Here is a 23,935-nt window from a genome sequence, read left to right as displayed (position 1 = left end):
CTGCCGCGGCCGCCCGCCCGCTGGCGAAGCCGCGTCCGCTAGTGTGTCGGCGTCTTTAATATATAAATCTGTGGCTGGTTTCTATCTGACGTTCTATCTTGTTTGTGGTTTATTTTATTCGGCGGCGGTGGCGGCTTTCATCCATTTTCAATTTCATTTCATTTCTTGAATTATTAAATTAAATAAATTTCTTTGTGTTGTATACTTTGTGAATTATCTTTTTCAAATACCTAACTAGAGGCATTGTGGCATCGCTTGATATAGTCTAGCAATGTCTGTCGCTTTTGCCCCGCGAGGCAATCGGCCCCCGCTAAGTCCTGCTCAAATACAGAAGATGCTTGACGAAAATGCTCATCTTATTCAAACTATTCAAGAATACCAAGCTAAAGGTCAACTTATGGAATGCCACCAATACCAACAAGTGTTGCATCGTAACCTAGTGTATTTAGCATCAGTAGCCGATGCTAATCAGAACATTCAAGCGCTTTTACCGGTAAGCACTAGCGATTTTTATTGTTCAACAATGAACACAGGTATTCGCTTTGAAACCGGTGTTTACTTATAAATCAGTCCAGTACATATTCGTGCTAACTGAAATACTTGTCTGTACAGTAGTTTATTTGGTTATCAGTGGTCATAAGGGTTTACCTTTTTATTTAATTTCCAGCCCCCTCATCAGCTGGCTGCAGGGAATGTTCCACCACAAGGACCTATCAATCCACCCACCAGCGGAGCAGACTCATCACAACAACCATACCGGCCACCATCAGGAGTATCATCACCTCCAACTAGACCTACCCAGTCCTATGGACAAAGACCTTACCCACAAAATCAATATCAAGGCCAATATCAGGGTGCCCCTGGATATCCTCCTCAAGCAGGCTATGGACCACCCAACCAAGGATATGGACCACCTAATCCTGGCCAGCAACCTCAAGGATACCCTCCTAATTCTAATTATGGTCCACCTATTACAACTACCAACAATTATCCTCCATCAACTCATCCAGGTCCCTATCCTCCTTCCTCTGGCCAGCAGCCGTATGCCCCTCCGCCCGGCAGTCCTGCAGGTGCAGGCTCTCCATACCCGGTCCGTGGGGCCTCTCAGCCTTATACTGGCAACACTGCATACCCACCTAATCAGTCTGGTTCAAACTATCCTAATGTAGGGGTTAGTTCTTACAACTCCACAACTTCTCAGCCACAGCCGTATCAGTCCCAACCCTTCCCAAACACTGCCCCTTCATACACTTCGCCACCTACATCACAACCCAACCGCTCACCTCAGCCACCCTCAGGTCCTGGTGGTTACAATTCTCAAAACCCAAGTTCTGGTTATGGTTCTCCGTCTGCTCAATCTCCCACTTACAATTCAAGTCCCCATGGTAACAGTGCGCCGCCCGCCACGGCCGCCCCCGGTGCTCCGGCGCCTCCTGGGCAGCAGTATCCTCCTCCCGGCCAACCCTCGCCCTACCCGCCGTCAAGTCAACCACCATATTCAAACCCATCATCTCAGCCCGGAAGCCCGGCGCCGTCTGTGTCGACCGCTCCGCCGCCGCAGTCCTCCTACCCGCAGAATCCTCAGAACTATCCTCCCGGCGGTGGCGCGTACCCGCCGCACGCCTACCAGCAGGGCTACCCGCCTGCGCAGTACCCGCCCTCGCCGTACCCCCCCTACGCGCGTGCGCCCGCACCCGGCGCCCCGCCCCCGGGAGCTCCCCAGCCTTACCCGGGATATGGTTTTCAGCCACCTGCACAACAATAAGTTGTGAAGTGTTTTGAATTTTAGATGTAAAAATGACATAGATGTAAGTTATGCATACTTTTAAGATTTGACTCTAGTATAATGTATTTCCAATATTGTGATTAAAAATTTTCAATATACCAACTGTTTTTTTATAACATAAAATTCTACTTTCTACTACTTAGGTTAGGTACATATTCGGAATTAGTTGAGTAGGTGGTCTTGTGATATGGAAGGAATAATTTATTATTTAACAAATCTCACTGTTAAAACTGTGTCCCATGATGCTTCTGTGAATCATAATAATTGACTCTGATTAGGTAAATTGGTACACCTACATTGTAGTGTTGGTACTATTGGTAGTTATAGCCAAGTGATGCATAGTCTTCATGAGGTTATTCATAGTAATCAAAAAGTTAATTATAAAGCTAAATCTTTATTGACAAGGCTAGTACTATATCTATGCTTCCTCATATGCTATTGTAGGTTCCTCAAATGGATGCAGAGACTCATCATAATACTCTATAGGAAGATCATCCACCAGTGGCTGAGTGGGGAAGGGTGGTGCAGTCTTGTGTTTCCGGAGCGGCAGCACTGTGTCAAACAAATAGCACATGGCGCCTGTCTCGCCGGGTATCGCCACTCCCATGGTCCAAATTACATTGTGCTTCGTGTTAATCCGCAGTATCTTTACGCCACGTAAGACACGCCAGCTGTAAAAATAAAAAATAATATTGATTGGAGGATTTGTAAGAAAAACAATAGAATATTTTCTCAGGTAAAAAAATATTGACATAAAATTCGAGTATTAGGGAGTTGGTAACAAATACTAGCTAAAGCTTAGGGGTCAATGATTTCAAAAGGACGCTAGTAATATATATATACGCTAGTAATATATATATACGCTAGTAATATATATATATATACGCTAGTAATATATATGTCAATGTTAGGGGTGGTCACTTGTGAAATGATTGCCAGTCCGATTAGCATCAGTTGCTGACTCCTTCTATCCCCCTCTGTTGGGTATAAGGCAGTGGTCCGACCAACGGTGAGTAAACAATTCTATCGACTATTTTCTCGCTCAAGAAACTTACAATAGATATAATATTCCGTGTGAATAAAAGAGATGCATATTCAAATAGTTGATCGCTGACTGACTGTTCAGTGTTCAAACTGCCGGCGGCGACGACTCGCTTTACTAGTTTTATCGCTAAGCGACGAGCTTTCAAACATAAACTCGCCCAGCGACACTCGCCGGCTTCATCATTTCTATATACAGTATAGTGCGGCATTTTTTCTTAGGTTTGCACAGGAATGAGCTAGTGGCGCGAGTGTGCCCGCTGATAACAGTTATAGCCCTGCGACAAAACTATTGAAACTACACTTCGCATGCAGCTGATAGTTTATGGTTCTACCTTTTTTGGCATAAGATTTTTTTGCCTAATCTCGTATTGCATAGTAACGTTTGGTCAAAGTCTCGTTACGCCGAAAATCGTATGGCATAAATCTCGTTTAGTAAAAAGTTATTTCGCATAACATTGTTTAGCCTAATAATGGTATGGCCAAATCTTGAATAGCCTAATAATGCTATGGCATAGGTTTATACAAAGTAATAATATTCGTTTGGCTTTAACTTTGACGGAGCGTCTCCCTACATAGCGCAAACTGGTGCCTTGTATTGTTTCCGCTGTTTGGAAAACGCTCCGCTCCGCTTCGCTGCGCTCCGCTTTGGTTTTGATGAACATGTGCACCTAACACGCTCCTCCTCGCTTTGCTCGTCGTCGCACCAATTTTTAGGTTTCGATCTCATGGGGTTTGTAATAATTATATTGGTCGTTAACTTTCGATTTTTTGATCATACAATATCGTGATTTTCGGGATGTAGGAGAAAAATACCACAATTTGTACATTTACTACCTACTTAATATATTATTTATTAAGATAACATTAGGAGAAACAAGATTATACATAGGTATAGACGAACATAAATTTGAGCTAACGAAACTTAGGTGTTTAAAGTTTGTGCCTAAAGAGTTTTAGACGAAACGAGCCTTATGCCACATAAGTCTTGGCAAAGTGATGGTTCGGCCAAAAAAGTTTAGACCATACGAGTTATGCGAAATGAGTTTTGGTCAATAAAGATTATGCCAGATGAGCGGAACCCGATAGTTTATAGTTTCAAGTTCACTCGTTTCTGGCTCATCGCCGCCGGTCAGACCACTGCCTAAGGCCTCCTTTTTTGTACGCCAATCGTCTGGTCCTTATCATTATCATCACACTTTGTCAATTTAATCAATAATTATTTTTGAAACCCTTTACCAAGCAGAACTACCTACCTCCAGACAAAAAGGAAATTCTTCTATAGTAAACCATTGCCTTCAGCTTCACCAAAATCTTAAATCTCCATTTATGCCATAAATTTATATGTAAATAAATCGAGATTAGACACCAAATCTAGATTTTACACTTTAGTGCATGTCACCCTTAAGAATAAATTTACAATAGGGTACATACATACCTGTTTCCCATATGGCCAGGCATTTTGGTTCCCGGCCAAACTCGCGCCTTCTCACCTCCAGCACCAATGTTTCCTGGACGTCTATGAGTTTTGGTCACACCATGTGATGCAGGCATTCCTTTGAAATCCCATCTTTTCATAACTCCTTGAAAACCACGGTCAATACTGAAATTAATATTAACATGTGAATTAAATTGATAAATGATTGTACCTGAGTACAACAGAAAAACTTAAAATTATTGATTATTTAAACTTACGTTTTGGCCCTAACATCAATGTAATCACCAACTCGAAAATGGGTAGCAAATAAAGGAGTCCCAGTTGGCATGGCTGACTCCCTTGATATCATAAAACGACACAAGTTACGCTTGGGTAACATCCCAACACTATTGAACAAGCCACAATACTCTTTGGTAACTGAACTCGGGTCTATAGTTTCAGAGCCAATCAGGAGGCAACCAAGACGTCGTTTTTCTCTCCAGTTTAATTTTGAAGTTTTCATTGGCTTGAATTCCTCTGGCGGAATATATTTAATCACATGATTATCAGCCACCTGTAAAAAAAAGTTTGTAATATAAATGAAACTATAAACAAAAAAATAAATTAAAATGAGTGAAATATAAAATACCTGCAATAGTGTTGTTTGAACTTTAGTTCCATCTTTGAGCCATAGTGGATAGTTCCCAATCTTGCGCGCAATAAGCCCAGCCCTGCGGGTGAGCGGATTCCATTTTGCTGTAGCTGTAGTATTTACTTCAGCAAGCGGTGACTGCACAGAATTTTGTGCAACAAGCTTGTCTTGCATTACTTCTTCAATGAATTGTTTATTATCCAGCGTTAAGTTGTCATCTTTTGTCTAAATAAATATAAATACAGTCTTATTAGAGACTTATACACAAAGGTAAATAAATTCAAATAATAGCAGATATACTTACCATTCTTTCTTTCTGCACATACCACTGAGGAGGCCTGTATCTCGGTGGCTGATAACGTGATGATGTACGAATGATGCTGTCTATCCTGAAATGTATGAGGTGGTAGATTGACAGATAAAAGTATATTAAAGAACATACCTATTCAACTTCTTTCTAGGTACTTTCAGATTATTTAACCTACCTTATTTTAGCCAAGCTGCTACAAAGGTTCTTTAAATTGCATGTTGCCATTCTGGACTAGGATATGGAAGTTATTTACTTTATCATAAATGTCTTAAAATACATTTATCGTTATTTAATAATAATATTTTTAGATTTTTTAGGTTAGGCTAGACCACTGAGATGAGAACGAGAAGAATAGGCCACAGACAGAAAATTGATGACAGCTTGACATATAGTCACAGATAAACCGCAGATTAGCTCACAGATTAGAGTACTTATGATTAGCTAGAATAAACGCCAATAAAATTCCCATTTCCCATAGTTGCGGTATCGATAATATTAAAACCTATAAAGAAGAGGAATGGCTTTGTGTCGATGTGAAATCGCCTTCGCCGTGGGGCCTTTGTGGGACATTCTGTCGCTGACAATATTTGTCATTATTCTGAGAATGAAACGAGATATTAGAATCACAGATAAAAAATAAACACACATGTCTCGTGACTCGACTTGCCTGTCACCCGCTCATTGTTTTTTTTCTGTTTGTTTTGATTTTATGTTTGTTGTTTTAGTCAGCATTTTCAACATAAAACAATGAATAAAATTATTTGTGCATGTTTAATGGTTTTAATAATTATAAAACAAAGTGTACAGAATGTTGTTATTAATGGACCCGGCTTAAAACCTGATAAAATTGTGATGCCTGCTCGATACTTTATTGTAAATTTCACATCATTTAACGAGTAAGATAATTTATTAACATATAGATGATTAAAAGGAGTATTTTATTCGATTCTTGGTAGTTAAAACATCACTGATTATGAGAAATAGTTAGTATAAAATAATAGAGTTATTGTTAAGGTTGTGCATCATTTCATTGACAAATAAAATAGTATAATATCTAACATGTTTGTGTTTCCTTGTTTGCCGATGACCCATTTAACTACCACTATCATTTCTTTAAATACATACTTTTTTGCAGCTACACTACAGATATGGGCAAGGAATTTGCTGTGGATATTCATGGTCAGTCCTATACAAGCAACCACTGCAGAGTATGGGCCAATAAGTTGGACCGTAAAGATGGAACCTTTATCATTAGGTACAAAGTGTATGAAACATGTAGAGAACTCACTATCAACATTTACTATAAAAGTAAACATATTGCTGGATCACCCTTGCAATTTTCAGGTAAGTGAAGTATGTTCATATCATAGAAGTAATAAAACTAGGTTTTAATATAAATTATAATTAATTATACACTCATAAAATGAACATAATTTTGTGGAGAGATCTATTGATAAGTAAACATAATTTTTCATTTCAGGTCCTATTTATGCAGACCATTGCAACTGCCCTGAGAGAAATATTGATAAATGGCTAAATAATTATGGCTGTAAAGACAGTTACAAACAAATTGAAAAAGATTTGAAACAATTTGTTGATGTAGACATGAATGTACAAATAAAAAGAATAATAGATAAACATCATAGGCCCGAAAGTACTAGTTTCTGTCATTATGTTGTGAAGAATAACCAAATACACAGAGATTGTTATGGAAAACATGTTGGCTTCAACATGTTCTCGGATAATATTCTACTATACCTCACAAGAAAAGTTGTGATGCCAGATATGGAGTTGGTGATCAACCTGGGAGATTGGCCTCTGGCCCGGAGAGATGTAGACCCTCTGCCTATATTCTCATGGTGCGGTAGTGATGATACATTAGATATTGTCATGCCTACTTATGATATAACTGAATCAACATTAGAAAACATGGGAAGGTAACTGATTATGCAGTTTTTATTTAAGTGTTAGTTAATTCTGAAATATTTCTTTTATAGCCAAGAAACTAAAAGCCTGCATTTGAAGCTTTTAAATTTATACTGTAACTTATGCCGCATTTCAAAGTAAGTATAATTTTACCCTTATATCCCTCACTTTCATTTGTTTTTATTCCAGAGTGTCTTTAGACATGTTGTCAGTGCAGGGCAACGTGCAGCGAGCGTGGGCGGCGAGGGAGGCGCGCGCGGTGTGGCGCGGCCGGGACTCGCGCGCCGAGAGACTCAAGTTGATAGACATCGCGAGGGAACACCCGCACCTGTTCAATGCTTCCTTAACCAACTTCTTTTTCTTCCGGGATAAGGAAGCTCAGTATGGGCCGAAGCAGCCACATATTTCCTTTTTTAAATTCTTTGATGTAAGCATGATTTTCTTACATATACCGAAAAAAAAAAATATAATGAGAACATATTTTGTTTCAACTGTTTTTATTTTTTATGTTTCAGTACAAATACCAAATCAACATAGATGGAACAGTAGCAGCGTATCGAATGCCTTACCTACTAGGGGGAGGGGGCATGGTCTTGAAGCAGGATTCCCCATACTATGAACATTTCTACCATTCTTTAGAGCCCTGGGTGCACTATGTGCCAGTCGCGAGAGACCTCTCTGACCTTGTGGAAAGAATAGAATGGGCTAAGGATCATGACGAAGATGCCTCAAAGATAGCTAAGAATGCTAGGGAATTTGCCAATGACAATCTTCTACCTCAACATATTATTTGTTATCATGCTGTTTTGTTTAAGGTATGTGCAAGAACATGCAACAACAAAAAAAACCTACCAGTCACGATCTCATACCCATTACTTAAAAGGTCATTGCTACCATTTAATATTTCTCACATAACAATATGTAATGTATACCTATATATTTCTTATCTCTTTGCAGGAGTGGAGTAAAAGATTAGTGAGTAAGGTGTCAGTGCGCGAGGGTATGACCGCGGTGCCACAGCCTACAAGCGAGCCGCTATGCAGTTGCATTCCACCAGACCACCAACAAAACCGTGATGAACTATAATTTAAAGACTAATGTGCTAAAAGTATTAAGAAACAAATGATGCTAAGTAGGTATTAAAAGGTGCTGCCAGTATGTTTTGATATAAGTATGTTTAAGCAAACGTTTTTTTATGTGCTATAAAGCACTTTTCAAAGATTATTGTTATTTCTAGGTAAGTACAAAAAGGCAATCTCGTTTATTAAGTTTGATGTAATGTGTAGATTTTAATAGAAACAAAAGATTATAACAATGATCTAATCTTTTATTTTATTACTTTAATAGGTACCTACTTAGTTTTTCTAAAATATTTTGAATTTTTCCGTAAGAAGTTTTACGGAAATATTGCATTATAATTAAATAAATAATACAATTAAGCATAAACTATGATAAAATATAGTAATAAACTGTATAATAGTCATCTACATAATAATATAGATCATACGCCATCATACATCTTGATATTAATTTGAAATAACAATCATTAAAAACATTATTATATTCAACATAGGTATTTTAAGAAATACTTAACTAAGGTAAAATTATTGTATTCTAACATATTTACAAGTTTTACAACAAACTATAGAGCCAGTACTAGCTCTTAAAAGCTAAATTTACATTTCACGAATCGAATACATATTTCATGAATACAATATCATTGTCCGCATCCTACAGCACAAGCTTATTTATTATTTACGATAAAGCCTCATTTTAGGATTACAGAGCGGCAGATCCCGTAAATATTTTTTTCATTGATATTTTATGAAGATCTTTCTATAGAAGTTATCTATAATCGGTATTTTATAAGCATCACTTATAATAGGCTCTCTGCGTCTCGCGACAATGGCCTATGCCGCTCATCGCGTTCGTCTTTTACGGCAAAGACGCGATCGGAAACCACATTAAAATTATTTTGTGCCACCATTTTTATATTTATATGTGAAGTAAACAATCTACCGGTACATAGCGACATCGGGGCTACGATACAGACACATATACGCGTCGCACAGCAGCCGCTTGGCGCGCGGCGGCAACTGGCGGTCGAGCGGCGCGGCGCCCTCCTCGCTCAGCCACACAGAGGACTCCTCTAGAGGCACGATCTCGGGGATGTTGTAGCCTTACCTACTACCAAGTAATCACGCTGAATGCTTTTTAGGTCTTTTGGCTTAATGATGCGTAGGGTCGGTGAGGGGCGACGAAATGTTAATACAGAGCTGCGTCTCACTTTTTATATTTTTGATGTCGTCACTCTACCGGCCGCCATTTTGATATTTAACAATCTGAAGTAAACAATCTACCGGTACATAGCGACATCGGGGCTACGATACAGACACATATACGCGTCGCACAGCAACCGCTTGGCGCGCGGCGGCAACTGGCGGTCGAGCGGCGCGGCGGCGTGCAGCGCGCGCGCGTTCTCCTCGCTCAGCCACACCGAGGACTCTTCTAGAGGCACGTTCTCGGGGATATTCTAGACTTACTACCAAGTAATCATGCTGAATGCTTTTTAGGTCCCTTGGCTTGGTGATGCGACGGAAAGGTGTCAATGTCAATACAGAGCTGCGTCTCACTTTTTATATTTTTGATGTCGTCAGTCTACCAGCCGCCATTTTGATATTTTACAATCTGAAGAACACAATCTACCGGTACATGGCGACATCGGGGCTGCGATACAAACACATGTACGCGTCGCACAGCAACCGCTTGGCGCGCGGCGGCAACTGGCGGTCGAGCGGCGCGGCGCCCTCCTCGCTCAGCCACACCGAGGACTCCTCTAGAGGCACGATCTCGGGGATGTTGTAGCCTTACCACCAAGTAATCACGCTGAATGCTTTTTATGTCGCTTGAGTGTGTGATGCGTAGGGTCGGTGTAGGGTTGAAGAGCGACGAAAGGTGTCAAAACAGAGCTGCGTCTCTATTCATCACTATCGGTCGTTATTTCGCTTGTCGCTCTTCGTCTATTACCAACGGTAATCCGAATCCTTTTTATATTTGATGTCGTCAGTCTAGCAGCCGCCATTTTGTTATTTAACAATCTAAAGTAAACAATCTACCGGTACATAGCGACATCAGGACTACGATACAGACACATGTAGGCATCACACAGCAACCGCTTGGCGCGCGGCGGCAACTGGCGGTCGAGCGGCGCGGCGGCGTGCAGCGCGCGCGCGCCCTCCTCGCTCAGCCACACCGAGGACTCTTCTAGAGGCACGATCTCGGGGATGTTGTAGCCGTGGCGCTCGCCTGGGGATGGAGAAAGGTTAGTGGATAGTACGGGGATACTTGCGAGTTTTTACACAGATTGAAAAGTGACAACAAAACGTGAATTTGTAAGGCGCGGGAATGCGTGACGTATAATTATAACTACTAGTTGTTCCGGCGAGCTTCGCTTCCCCTTAAAAGTTTTCCCGTGGGAATTGAGGGATAAAAAGTAGCATATGTTAATCCAGGGTGTCAGGTAACTCCAAACCAAATTTCGTTAAAATCGGTTCAGCCGTTTTAACGTGAAGAGGTAACAAACATACACACATACTCACAAACTTTCGCATTTATAATATTAGTAGGATACTCAAGCTGCACTTCCGCTGCTTGGAGGTGCGGGAGGAAAGTGTTAAAACCCCGCGACGGCTTAATAGGCGCGAGTAATGCCATATTCGGTCCCTATTCGTCTATTACAGCAAGGACGCGCACCGAATCTTCTCTTACCATTCGTTTATAAATAGAATTTAAAACCGCGAGACGCTATTGGTGCGCGCTATGCGAACCCGCTCGCTATTGGTCTATTGCAGCAAGGACACTTTAAATACGTATTCTCTCTCATCATTCGTTCATAAATACATACCTTTCCTATCAGCCATGGAGTCGAAGAAGCACCAGGGCGCGTCGTTGCCAGCGCCCGCCTTCACGAAGGCGACGTAGTGGCTGGTCTCGATGCACAGCACCGCGAACAGTTCCATGTATACTCGCGGCACGGGGCATGATTCTAGTATGGTTGTTAACTCCTCGCTCACGACGAGCGGCGTGGCCTGCGGGGGAGATGAGAATACAGTTGATGAATAAATTAGGGTCTGAGATTTAAAATGTGAAAATGAAAAAGCAGCTGCTGGTTTAGTTAGCTTACTAAGGTAAGTTATAAATATCATTGGATCCTTTAGGTTTGAAAACCTAGCCTAAAGCCTGGACGGCATGAGACTTCACATAAGATGTCACCTATATACATAATAGTATGTATAACACTGACCTGGTGGTGCGGGCGCGGGCGGTGCGCGAGGCGCAGGCACGGCGCGCAGAAGGCGGTGCTCTCGAGCCCGGCGCCGCAGCGGCCGGCGCACGCCGCGCACTCCCAGCGAGCCAGCGCGCCGCACACCGTGCACTGGCGGGGCACTGCGCAACACAAACAAAAATGTAAGAATGAGTTTAAAATAAAAAAACAAAACGAAAACTGTTCAGCCGTTTTGAAACTACAATACCACAAACAGATACGTTAAACGTATACATAGTATACACACGTATTTTTTGTTTTCGGTTAAGTGATTTTTTATGTTCTTTATAAACATTAATAGCTAAAATGAGATTTGTACATAAGCGGCTGAGTACAACGTAGCTTTTATTTAATCAACATTATACCATCAATGAATTGTACAAAGCCAATTCCACCCTAATGTATATTTAAATGGACGAAAGGTACTCACATCCCTCAATGAGATCAGTGACGTCCAGCAGCGGGGAGGGCAGCAGCCGCGGATACAGCTTGTAGTTCTTACCAAACCGCGGCATCTGAATTATTAGGGCTGCCGGTACCTGAAACAAACACAGGCGAAGGGTTTTTGGAAACATGTTGTGTATTCGGCATGAAAGCCAGAGATCTAATAGTAGATAACACGATAACAGGTAATTTTACAGTTCGCTGCACGAAAGTTGACCATAGCGCTGTGCAAGTGCAAGCAGAAGACTTGTTTCCAATCAGCAGTAAACTTTATGCGTTTTGTATCATTGTCGTGGCAGGCTATCATAACTGTGCCTTCATTTGTGATCACCCCTCGTAAACCCAACTACACCTTACCTCGCTGAGTTTAACTCCCGAAGTAGCAAACGACTGCTCCAACAGTTGTTGCACGGTCGGCAGCGACACGCTCTCGTCCTTCTCCACGAACAGCTGGTAGCAGTACGACTCTTGCCCCGAAGAGAGCTTGAGGAACGGCTCGGCCCGCAGTATCTGAGCTACCAGGCCGTTCAGGAACTCTTCTGGATCCTGGAATGGTGAAGCGAGGCGGTAAGTTGAAGCTTCTTTCTACTAAACTCCTTGCTGGACTCAGGTCGCTTAACTCAATGAATGAAAGTTCCACACAATTTAAACAATATTTTTCATCAATCTGTAATCGTGCACTGCTAAGGAGAACCAATAAATCTTTGCACTCAGCCTTCCTCATCCAGCCACTATCAGATAGTTGGTATGAGGTAGTCGGCCCAGCGTCCCTTTCAGCTACTCGTCTGTGCTGACGGCGTACGATTGTCAGTTGATGGTAACCTGTGAGTATGTAGGTACAAATGGTTTATACCTTCTCCTCACTAGTAAGCCCGGGCACATCAGACAGCCTCTCGAGCAAGGTCCGCAGCTTCATCACTCTGTCTGCCCTCACATAGCCGTGTTTCCTCAACGGATTCACCACTTCCTCACGTAACACTCGCTGCACCTCGGAGTATTGTGCGCAGTCCTGTGGGTTAGAGAGGGATGGTTAGATGCGGTGTAGGTATAGTGTGAAGAGGATGGAGAGAGAAATTGACAAACACGCATGGCAACGTTATTTAATAAACTCCCTTACCCCAAATTAGTGTTTTGTAAATTAAAAAGGGGAGCATTTTTTTGCTGAACTGCCACCTTTATAATGGTAGTCACAGACGATACATTGTGTTCGGTACCGACGAACACTTTAATAATTTAATAATTGTATGTGGGTAGGTTCTTATATTTGTATGTGGGTAGGTGCTTTTATTTTTGACAGTCTACTCAGTCGTTGGCAGCCTCTCGTCGGGTTATCTGCTCTTGTATTTCGGCGCGGTCTCGATATTCGCAATATTTGTATTTTCGGTTAAATATTACCAGCTGCTATTAGGCATTATATTTGTGTATACGATTATAAGTGGACATGTGATTTTGTGTGTGAGAACCTCAAGATTAAAACGGATTACTCAAGCATCGGGAGGGCCCTCCACGCCGAGCTTTGGACCTTGAACCATCACGTGAGCAAAAACCTATATAATATTTATTTTATTAAATATATTTATCCAACATTTTGGTAGCAGAGCGTGGTTTTAATACGGCTATATTATTAGGTTTTCGTGTTACGTAAGTTTTTGAGGTTAGCTCAGGGCGGCGTTATCAATTCGGTTAGCTTCATTGCATATTGTTTACGTAATAATTTTACTTTCGGAATACAGTTTCTATTGTACTAAGTATAGGTATATTTATTTCGGTTCGGTCAATACTTATATTTGTGTTGGTTTTCGTACGGTAGGTACTACGGTAGCTACGGTAGCTAACTACTTAAGGGGATCCCTAAAGCTAAAATGCTAAAGTCGGCTTGATATACTTGATTAGATTGGAAAAACGGTGGCTTCTATCACATTGATAAAAATATATTTTGTAGCAGAGGGTATACTGAACATGTTAGTTGCTTATAAATTGGTGCAGGATTATAATAAGTATGTTAAAAAAAATTGCAAACACACCATGTCTTTTGCCATTTTTTGACTTATTATGAAAAAACCCTCGAAATCAGAGGGCCCATTTTCATGGAATCTTATATGTATGTGTAGGTAATTAAATTCTTAACAAAGTTACCTTAAAGAGTTGGATTTAATGGACCAGAAGTCAACTTTTTTTGAAAAAAACTAATAAATTCCGGTTTAAAAATGATGACACCGTGACAGATTTCAGATTTCTTCAGTCGTCGCCCTGGTGGCGGCCTGTTAGGAGCCATACCCACGCCATTTTATTTTTTATCAAATATTTCACAAAAACTGATTAAATCAACAAATTATGACTACAAGTATTATAATACTTATGCATTTGCTATGGAAAGTTAATTTTCTAATCATTTTAGATGCAGAAAAGCCGAAAATTCTTAGAAAACATTTCGCCTTTTCGATTTGTTTACATTTTTTACTATAGAGTTACAGATGCATAGATAAAGGTAAACATTGCACATAATGACACTTATTAGATTCTCTGAATAAGAACTATACGGTCAATGCAGTATGCCAAAGCGCGAGCCTGTTTATATTCTGAGGGGTAATTTATTTTATTTTAACGGTTGTGTATGGTAGGTAAGCTACACAATATACAGGGTGTTGAAAAGTAAGTTCATAATTTGTTTTATTTGAAACCAAAAACCGTAGTTAATTAAAAATATATATATTTTAAGATGTGGTAGTCTGTACACTACAGGTTGTTAAAAATAAGTAAGTATTTTTAAAAATTGAAGATCTAAAATTTACATAATTTTTTAAATCTATTTAACAAGCTTTGCAAAAAAGCGGTTAAGTGCGACTGTATCTCGCCATGAAAAAAATGAAATGTTTACTGTAGCTATGAATTTTATGCGTTACAAGTGGAATAAAATACCGCATAATATATTATGTACAACTATGTAAGAGCCTAGTTTAAAAAAAAAAAACTCATAAGAAAATATTAAATACACAGGTTTTTTAACCCCTGAAGGAAATAGAGGGGTGTTATAAGTTTAAAGTAAGGGCTGAATTTTTTTTTTAAATTAGGGTGATAGGTAATGTATATTTTTAATGATTTTTTCAAATATATAAATGTTATACCATTTTTAAATTGCCATAAAATTACCTATAGTTATAGTTATAGAAAAGGGCAGGGCTACCAGTGCCCATTCGCCACTGCAACCTAAAAGATCTATAAATTATGACTCCCCATGCCGAGTCTCACTCTACAGGCCCAGGTCTTTTATAAACCTGATATTACCTATACAGGATGTTGCAAAAAGGGTATACTGTGCCGAAAGGGTTTGACTCAGGGGTTATTCTGAACAACTTTTGTTCTCCAAGTTTTGGAAATTCTCGAAAAATAAATTCGGTCTCTATAGTAAAAAGTCACGTGATCGAATAAGTTTCTATGTAAAAGGTTTTGTTACGTGAATTTTCAAAATTGTAGAAGAAAAGTGGATCAGAATGGCACCTAAATCCACTTTTGGCTAAGCTTTATACCCTTTTTTCAATACCTTGTATAAAATATCGTCAGCGTCACCTTAGATCGTAATCATCGTAACTCCTCGTGACCAAATTTTAGAGGAGACAAAAATACTGTTTTATTTGTAGTTCTAGTTGGCATACTACCCACCTAAAGTTTTTTTTAACTAGCCTAAAAATGATTTGTTTAGAGTTTAGACAGTCTATCTTCCTGTTCAACCGCAGCCTGAGTGCCAGTGACTCAATGACTGAAAGGAGGCCATTAGTGCTCCTAAATAAATAAAGCAGGCCTGTAGATTATCTTTCAGTGTGCCGACACATCTGATTGCTGTAAGAGCCTGATAAGCTCTTCGAACGAGTCATACCTCTGTGGTGGTACGGTTTCGACCTTTCGGACAGTCAGTTTGGCATCCGAAATGCGGATTCGAATAGTGGGTACAATACTTTGCGTTCGTTCACTGTCGGAGCAGGATAAGAACCACGGGCGAGTTGTTGCGCTGGCTGTTTGCTTAAAAATAGTAACCGCGTTCAACTCTATCCCCTAGAGGGCGAACCTTTAGGGCGGCTCTTGTATACCATCACTTGTCTTCTTATCTGCAGAAAATTGACAGAGGTCATACGTGTCTAACAAGTACATTAAGGATGCGAAAAGAGAGGGTTTGTTTTCACTGAAGAAGTTCAGTTGCGGAGTTCCACAGCGGTAGGTCTTGGACCCCTCTGCTGTGGAACTTGGCATACAACGCGGTCCTGCAAATCAAGCTCGCAAACGGCGTTAGCACAGTGCATTTTTCTAATGTCACACAGGTCGTGAGGTAGGCTGAGAGCCTCCTTCGGGGATGACATCCCAATGATTCATTACGAAAAAATTGCTGCAGCTGTGCTCGCCATGCAGTGCATGGGCTACTTCCGAATCTGGGGGGCTGTTGCAAAGGAGTCCGTTGCCTCTATACGGTACGGGTTCCGTGCGATCTATGATCCTTCCGGGAGCACTGTCTTGTCAAGTCGAAGAGAATGGCTCGTATTCGACGCAACCTGCAGTACTGGTGGGATTGGTTGGAGGACAGGACAGCAGGAAGCTGCAGCAGCCGTCATGCTGTGATTCGACGCATAGATGCAAAAAAAAGTTGAAAGTAACTTCATGTTAATAAAATATTAGATCTTAATTTAACAACATAACATTGCAAAAAAAAATTAACATTGTTGAGTATGTTATTGTAATTTACTAAAGTAGTAATAAAAACAAAGGCTTATTGCATAGTTTTCGTTCACGTTCGCCTACATCGCACGTTGTATATGAGAATAAAGGGTATAATTACTAAGTTTTCTTGTTTAAAAATCACGGTTTGGGGTTTAGAGGAAAACAAATGGTAAAATGCGGAATACAGTTTTTTTTTTCGAATAAAGAGGAAAACATGTGAATTCAAAAAACGTTTCTATTGACACCAAAGAGTACTTTTCGCCGAGAAAAGTGGAGTTACAATGTTTGCGATCTAAAGTGATGATAGAACTAGAACTTATTTTTTCAGTTCACCTGCTGTGAGTGAAATCGTAATTAGGTAAATGACTCCTTGACATGAAAATAACTTTTTTTTTATAATCGTTATAACAAAACCGTTTTTAGGGTTCCGTAGCCAAAATGGCAAAAACGGAACCCTTATAGTTTCGTCATGTCCGTCTGTCCGTCTGTCCGTCTGTCCGTCTGTCACAGCCGATTTACTCGGAAACTATAAGTACTACAGTGATTAAATTTGATGGGAATATGTGTTGTATGAACCGCTACAAAAATATGACACTAAATAGTAAAAAAAAGAATTGGGGGTGGGGCCCCCCATACATGTAACTGAGGGATGAAATTTTTTTTTCGATGTACATACCCGTGTGGGGTATCAATGGAAAGGTCTTTTAAAATGATATAAAGTTTTCTAAAAAACATTTTTCTTAAAGTGAACGGTTTTTGAGATATCAGCTCTCAAAGTCGTAAAAAGTATGTCCCCCCCCCTCTATTTTTATAACTACGGGGTATAAAATTCTAAAAAAAATAGAGGTGATGCATGCTAATTAACTCTTTCAACGATTTTTGGTTTGATCAAAGTATCTCTTATAGTTTTTGAGATAGGTTGATTTAACTGTAATTTTGCTGCTACGGAACCCTTTGTGCGCGAGCCCGACTCGCACTTGGCCGGTTTTTTTTAATACAGCAATATTTGTAGGTGTACTTACAGTGAGCAAAAGAGCGCAGCAAGGTGTAAATTTTTTGGTTTTTAAGAAACAAAAATATTATTTCTATCATATCCCAAATACACATAAGTACTTAAAAAAAAAATACACACTCTCGCCTTGTACTAATGTACTCCCTTGCGGGGGTACTTACATGTTATTATTTTTCTGGTGACCTCCCCATATCCCTTTGCCAGCTACGTAACCTTTTGTGACACCCTGTATATGCAGAGTTCTGCAAACTACTGTTCTGCTTTTGAAACACCAAAAAAAAAACAGGTCGTGTAACTAAAAGGTCACGTGACCAAAAAAAAATTATATGAAGAAGCGTTTTTTTCATGAATATAAAAAATTACGTAGGATAAAAGTTTTTCAGAGTGACGCCTGAGTAACGCCCTTTCGGCTAACTATACTTTTTTTATTACACGGGGGCAGAGTTTAATACAACACCCTGAACTATAAAACTCTGATAATATTTTCGCGATTTTTTTACATTCTGATTTCATTTCCTGGCTTAGAAATAACATCAATAACATGCTGCACACGTAGGTTTCGGCATAGTATTAAACCCTTTTTGCAACAACCTGTATAAATATCGGCACGGGTACGACTTTATATATAATTAATTATTAAATATTAAAAATACTTTCAAATAAAAATAAATATTTTCGTATCACTTACAAAAGAATATTACTTACTTAGTATATGTTTAACAAAGTGGCATGTCTTCACTTTTATGTTTTCGAGTACTATGTTAAAATTTCATGTCATTGTCCGTAGAACGCCCCGCATACCTCAACCCCCCCTCACTAGATTTGACAGATTCTGATTTTCTTCCAGCTTTAGTGACAGCCTTAACTTTACGGCTATAATTTGATTATTATTGTAACTCAGATATTCGGTAGGTACAATTACGTCTCACGTTAGTAATTACCATATTGTCTCAGCTCGCTATGGGCGTTGAATCATTCATCTTTTAAGTTAAACATACTTACCTATTTATTAACTAATCGTGCAGTATTGCTGTGGTGAGATTTGGTCGGTGATTTGGTGATTCGACCTGAGAAAGTACCTAGTTACTTTATGTTGAATAATTTACGGCTGTAATATTGAAGTGTAGTTAATATTATTGTGAATTTAAATGGCGGTTGGTTTTGTTACTTTGTAACTTCGATTTCTTAGTAACTATAGCTTTTTGATTAAAGATAACTGGTTAATTTCATAGTAAATATTATACTTATAATACGGGTTAAAGTTTTATTTGAATAAATTTCAGAAGTTAGTAAATATTGACGTTATAAAGTGAGGTGATATTCATAACCGACCATCGAGTTCGGTATTGTTGCGTTGTTTATTGTTTAAGATTGTAATATGGCTTTGAGAGCATCGTTTTCGGTATTTAAAGTAAAACTTCAATGGCTTATTGACAGTGCTGACTTGCTGGATCGACCTGAACATGTCAACCGTGTCTCTGTTCGACTGTTAACGGTTAATACGGAATTTACGAGTTTAGAAGCTTCATATCAACGAATAATTGAACTCGCGGACCCGGAAAATAATTCGGAAAATCAAATTTTAGAAGCGGCACGTAAGGAGTATGTGAGGGCATTAGAAGCTTTTGACAAATTAATGTATGAAAAATTAAAACAACGCCGGAGCACGAGCGGTTCCACGGACGAGTCGGAGCCGCGGTCAGACGGACACAGGTTCGACTCAGAGGCTTTGGTGTCGAGATTACCTACCCTGCAGTTACCTATTTTTACGGGTGATTTGGATCAATGGGTCGGATTTAATAATTTATTTGACAGCTTGGTAGATAATCGTACGGATTTATCACCCTCACAGAAACTAGCTTATTTAATGTCATGCATTTCTGGTGAGGCTCGCGGGCTAATTCAACATATTAAAATATCGGATGCTGGTTATAAAACAGCTCGTGACCTTTTGATGCGGAGATACCAAAATTCCCGCCATCTAGCGGACGTTCATGTCGGTCAAATTATGAACTTGCCAATTATTTCGTCAAATTTAATCGGATTGCGATCGCAATTTTTAAATCCATTAATTATGGCAACAAACTCGCTGGAACGTTTGGGATTCCCTGTAGCTGAATGGTCCTTTTTGCTACTGTATATTGCTAGTACTAAATTGCCGCTATCAATTAAAACTCGGTTCGAACAAAAATACGGTACGGAAACAGATGTTATACCAACATTCTCGGAGTTGGTAGAATTTTTAGAAACAGAATGTCGGTTATTGGAGAGTACCAAGAGAGAATTTGTTTCTCATAATAATCGCGAGGACCAGAGCCCTCCACGGCGCCACCAAAATTATGCGGTTGCGGCAGCGCAAGTCCCGTGCTGCGCTTACTGTGGTGAGTCGTCGCACTCGGTGTTGAATAGATGTTCACGGTTCAGGGAACTTACACCCGTAGCTCGGAAGGAATTTGTTACTCGGAAGCGGCTATGTTATTTCTGTTTGGCTAGTCATCACTACCGTGACTGCCGCCAGGTGCCGCAATGCGATGGATGTGGTAGCCAGAAGCACCATCCATTGCTGTGTTTCAATCGGGTAGGCACTGCACAGCCTCGTGTGAATAATGGTGCATCGGACAGTGCCCGCTCGCCGCCGCGTGCGGGCGGGAGCGCGGAGTTTTATCGTCGCGGCGGCGGCGGGAATCGAACCCGTTCACCTCGGATGTCACCGGCTCGCGCCGCGTCCCCGGAGCGTCGGAGGAACGACCAGTGGAGCCCGCGTCGTGTGGCTCAAGTGGGCGGCAACGGTTATTCTCATCACCCTCAGCGTGACGGTGATTGTCGAAGGGATCAGCGGTGCGAACGTGAGGCGCCGCAGCGATCTTGTAATGATCGACAATAGGATACGGCTCCTACCTACCCATTGCAATCACCTGTTCAACATAAACCTATTTTACTTCCTACGGCTATTGTAAGAGTGCATGGTGATAACTTGGATGTTTTTGTTGAAATTCGGGCTTTATTAGATGCAGGATCCCAAGGCTCTCTTATAACCTTAAATTTAGCTAGGAAGTTAGGATTAATGTTAGAACCTACGGATGAGCTGGTGAGAGGGGTAGGAGGATTAGAACTCGGTAATATTTTCGGTCGGTCTTGTGTTTCATTTTCACCTTCGGGAAAGCGGTTTCCGGTTATTTCCACTCCGGTTACTTGTTTACGGAATCTTGTCGGTAATCAGCCAACATTTAATTTAAATGAATCGGTATTAAATTTATGTGAAGGACTGTTCTTAGCTGATCCAGAGTTTCATAAGTCCAAACCAGTTGAGTTATTACTCGGTTCGGATGTTTACGGTTCACTAGTCGGTGGTGATAAAATTACTTTAGGTACAAACGGTTTAACGGCGTATAATTCGGTATTTGGTTACATTTTATTGGGACCTATTGATCATTCGTTTGACGTAACTTCGGAGCCAGCAGGTGATGTTTTTGCTTTATCACTTTCGGATGCTTTACAAAAGTTTTGGGAGGTTGAGGAGCCTCCATCGGTTTCACAGATCACCCCAGCTGATGAGGAGTGTGAACAGCTTTATAAGCAAAATACACATCGGCTATCAGACGGTCGGTTCTCTACTCGACTTTTATTTGTTTCCTCGCGTCCAGTGTTAGGTGAGTCTCGTTACATAGCCGAGAAACAATTTCATGCGGTAGAAAGACGGCTTATGAAAAATTCGATTTTAAGAAAGGAGTACATCAGTTTTATGCGGGAGTATGAAGAACTGGGACATATGTCGGTTTCAAAATTTAATTATAAATCGGGCGAGGAACACTTTTTTATCCCACATCATGCGGTTTTTAAATATTCGGGTGACGTGCCCAAAATTCGGGTGGTTTTTAATGGCAGTTGCGTCACATCTACGGCGGGCGTATCATTGAATCAGTGTCTTCACACTGGTCCCAAATTACAAAGGGACATAACGGACATTTTATTAAATTTTCGGAGACATAAAATTATTTTCATTTGTGACGTCAAACAAATGTTTCGGCAAACGGTAATAGACGAATCGGATCGGAAGTACCAACTTATATTATGGCGGGAGTCTCCTGATCAGCCTCTCCTCACATATGAGTTGTGTACTAACACTTACGGGTTGCGGTGTAGCCCGTACATTGCTAATCGAACAATCTTGGAGCTCGCCGAGCAAGAGCGTGAAAGCCTTCCTCGTGCGGCAGCGGTTTTAAGAACAGATGTGTACGTAGATGACATAATCACTGGTACGGATTCGGAATCTGATGCGTTGAGCCTTCAGCAAGAACTCATTACTTTAATGAAATCGGGTGGTTATATAATAATAATAATAATAATTTATTTATTTTTCAACCAACATGGATCAAAGTGTTAGTAATACATGTACAAGAACAATCACACGACTTAGACATCTATTGTTAGTATAAAAATAGGAACTAATAAACAAAACACGCAACATAAAGTACTTAACTAAGTATATAAAATTTACATTCCCGGCTTAACCTCCAAAACATGAATCATGCAACAATGGTTCATGTACTGGAGATCAAACCGGTTTGCAAATAATGCGAGGATGGTGTTGGCGCTGGCCCGCACCCTGCGCACCAGCGACGTGCAGCGCTTGCGCATGGTCGCGTGGAAGCAGTCCACCCTCGCGGCGGCGAACATGCCCGAGGCGCTGCAGAACCGGGGCAGCCCCATCAGCACCCTGAACGCATTATTGTATTGGACGCGCAGGGCAGCTCCGTAAATGGATTTCAAATAGCTCAGCAATTCTACAAGGTTTACCTGATGATCATAAACAATTACCTCTCTTATTTGAAAATTCGGAAAATCCCCATACGGTTGCGGTTCTCGGCGTTTTGTATGATCCGGTTCGAGATGTCTTTTCTTATAAACTAAATCTTGGTGCATCGAGTTCGGACACTAAACGATCTATTTTATCTGTAGTTGCCCGGATATTTGACCCTAAGGGTTGGATTTGCCCAGTAGTGTATTGGGTTAAATGTTTACTGCAGCGTTTTTGGCTAAACAAGCTCGATTGGAATGATCCTTTACCTTCGGATTTGTTGTGTGAGTGGCAAGCGTTTCGGGAAGACTTGGTTAACCTTAAAAGGTTGGCTATTCCTCGATGTACTATGACTAAGCCTGCAAGCAGCTACTCATTACATGGGTTCTGTGATGCTTCGGAGTTAGGTTTTGCGGCAGTGGTTTATTTGCGATCAAGTAACCAAGACGGCTCGGTGTCGGTACACTTGATCATGGCTAAGAGCAAGGTCGCCCCTCTCAGGACACGTCCCACCATTCCTAAATTGGAGTTGTGTGGAGCCGTGCTACTGTTTAAGCTTCTCAATCATGTGAGTCTTTGTCTTCAAAGATCCGTTGAATTTGAGGATATAGTTGGATGGACCGACAGTATGATTTCTTTGGCATGGATTAATACATCACCTCATACTCTTCAAGTATACGAGGCTAACAGAGTTTCACCAATTCAAAATTCTGCGGTTACTATCACCTGGCGACATGTACCTGGCAATTTGAATCCGGCAGACGTCGCTTCACGCGGGTCAACGGCTTCAACGTTACTTTCTCATCCATTGTGGTGGGAACCTGCCTGGCTTACTCAACATGAGTCCGCCTGGCCCTCTCGCGAGGTGGAGAGGCCTTCGGAACTGCCTGGTATTAGATGTTGTGCAGTTACTAAAACGGAATCGGATTCGGAATTTGAGTGGATTTTAGATAGATATAGTTCACTTGATAAATTAATATCGGCTACAGGTTGGATTCGGAGATTCATTCATAATTGTAAAAATAAAAATAATCGGATTTCAAAGCAATATTTAACGGTGACAGAAAGGAAAGAATCCTTACTTTGTTGGGTCAGTTTGATTCAAAAGAAACATTTCGGTTCGGAAATTGAAGCTCTAGGTAACGGCGAGCAGATCAGAGGCAATTTAAGGAGTCTTACTCCATTCGTAGACTCTCGTGGACTGTTGCGCGTTGGCGGTCGGCTCCAAAATGCGGAGATCGGATTAGAAGCAAAACATCCCTTGCTTCTGCCAAAATCGGGACATTTCGTAAAACTTTTAATTTTGGATTTGCATTTGAAAAATTGTCATGCGGGACCAAATGCTCTTACGGCTATATTACAACGGAATTTTTGGGTACTTTCAGCTAGGAGAGCTGTCAGGAATGTCACTTTTAAGTGCATTCAATGTTACAAATTGAAAGGCCTGACGACTCAGCCATTGATGGGTAATTTGCCTCGTGATCGCGTTACTTCGGCTAGACCTTTTCAAGGTATCGG

At 40.7% G+C, this 23,935-nt stretch overlaps 4 protein-coding genes across 4 annotated transcripts in view; 2 read left to right on the top strand and 2 right to left on the bottom strand.

Moving 5' to 3' along the window:
* Nucleotides 1-105: 105 nt before the first annotated feature.
* Nucleotides 106-1,884, top strand: LOC119694550 (proline-rich protein 2). Its single transcript, XM_038121092.2, has 2 exons — nt 106-493; nt 668-1,884. The coding sequence occupies exons 1-2, from the start codon at nt 272-274 to the stop codon at nt 1,763-1,765; spliced, it is 1,320 nt and encodes a 439-aa protein (XP_037977020.1). The 5' UTR covers nt 106-271; the 3' UTR covers nt 1,766-1,884.
* Nucleotides 1,885-2,164: 280 nt separating this feature from the next.
* On the bottom strand, nt 2,165-5,539 carry LOC119694551 (39S ribosomal protein L3, mitochondrial). Its single transcript, XM_038121093.2, has 6 exons — nt 5,382-5,539; nt 5,201-5,285; nt 4,894-5,121; nt 4,523-4,818; nt 4,266-4,430; nt 2,165-2,457 (listed from the first exon to the last, which is right to left on the bottom strand). Exons 1-6 carry the CDS (start codon nt 5,429-5,431, stop codon nt 2,205-2,207), a joined length of 1,077 nt encoding a protein of 358 aa, XP_037977021.2. The 5' UTR covers nt 5,432-5,539; the 3' UTR covers nt 2,165-2,204.
* A 337-nt stretch (nt 5,540-5,876) lies between these two features.
* Nucleotides 5,877-8,447, top strand: LOC119694549 (protein O-glucosyltransferase 2). The gene is made up of 6 exons (XM_038121091.2): nt 5,877-6,102; nt 6,342-6,550; nt 6,687-7,143; nt 7,322-7,559; nt 7,648-7,947; nt 8,090-8,447. The coding sequence occupies exons 1-6, from the start codon at nt 5,954-5,956 to the stop codon at nt 8,216-8,218; spliced, it is 1,482 nt and encodes a 493-aa protein (XP_037977019.2). The 5' UTR covers nt 5,877-5,953; the 3' UTR covers nt 8,219-8,447.
* Nucleotides 8,448-9,473: 1,026 nt separating this feature from the next.
* LOC119694546 (ubiquitin carboxyl-terminal hydrolase CYLD) overlaps nt 9,474-23,935 on the bottom strand; it is a 34,244-nt gene continuing 19,782 nt past the window's right edge. Inside the window, exons 6-13 of the mRNA XM_048627793.1 lie at nt 22,225-22,416; nt 12,754-12,909; nt 12,258-12,446; nt 11,887-11,995; nt 11,436-11,578; nt 11,037-11,220; nt 10,350-10,438; nt 9,474-9,939 (exon numbers count right to left, since the gene is read on the bottom strand). Of these exons, the coding sequence (XP_048483750.1) occupies nt 9,835-9,939; nt 10,350-10,438; nt 11,037-11,220; nt 11,436-11,578; nt 11,887-11,995; nt 12,258-12,446; nt 12,754-12,909; nt 22,225-22,416 (1,167 nt within the window). The 3' untranslated portion in view covers nt 9,474-9,834. The remainder of the gene's footprint in view (nt 9,940-10,349; nt 10,439-11,036; nt 11,221-11,435; nt 11,579-11,886; nt 11,996-12,257; nt 12,447-12,753; nt 12,910-22,224; nt 22,417-23,935) is intronic.

Source organism: Plutella xylostella, chromosome 4, assembly GCF_932276165.1.
Source record: "Plutella xylostella chromosome 4, ilPluXylo3.1, whole genome shotgun sequence".
Lineage (NCBI taxonomy): Eukaryota > Metazoa > Arthropoda > Insecta > Lepidoptera > Plutellidae > Plutella > Plutella xylostella.
The sequence above is the reverse complement of the archived record's forward strand: the minus strand, read 5'-3'. Positions and strand labels throughout refer to the sequence as shown.

Excerpts from the sequence above, each read along its gene's own strand:
- LOC119694550 (XM_038121092.2), top strand. The coding sequence starts at position 272 with ATGTCTGTCGCTTTTGCCCCGCGAGGCAATCGGCCCCCGCTAAGTCCT. Across the intron at positions 494-667 it reads ACATTCAAGCGCTTTTACCG|CCCCCTCATCAGCTGGCTGC; the intron begins GTAAGCACTAGC and ends TTTAATTTCCAG.
- LOC119694551 (XM_038121093.2), bottom strand. The coding sequence starts at position 5,431 with ATGGCAACATGCAATTTAAAGAACCTTTGTAGCAGCTTGGCTAAAATA. Across the intron at positions 5,286-5,381 it reads AGCAGCTTGGCTAAAATAAG|GATAGACAGCATCATTCGTA; the intron begins GTAGGTTAAATA and ends CATACATTTCAG. Across the intron at positions 4,431-4,522 it reads ATTGATGTTAGGGCCAAAAC|TATTGACCGTGGTTTTCAAG; the intron begins GTAAGTTTAAAT and ends TATTAATTTCAG.
- LOC119694549 (XM_038121091.2), top strand. The coding sequence starts at position 5,954 with ATGAATAAAATTATTTGTGCATGTTTAATGGTTTTAATAATTATAAAA. Across the intron at positions 6,103-6,341 it reads AATTTCACATCATTTAACGA|CTACACTACAGATATGGGCA; the intron begins GTAAGATAATTT and ends ACTTTTTTGCAG. Across the intron at positions 7,948-8,089 it reads ATCATGCTGTTTTGTTTAAG|GAGTGGAGTAAAAGATTAGT; the intron begins GTATGTGCAAGA and ends ATCTCTTTGCAG.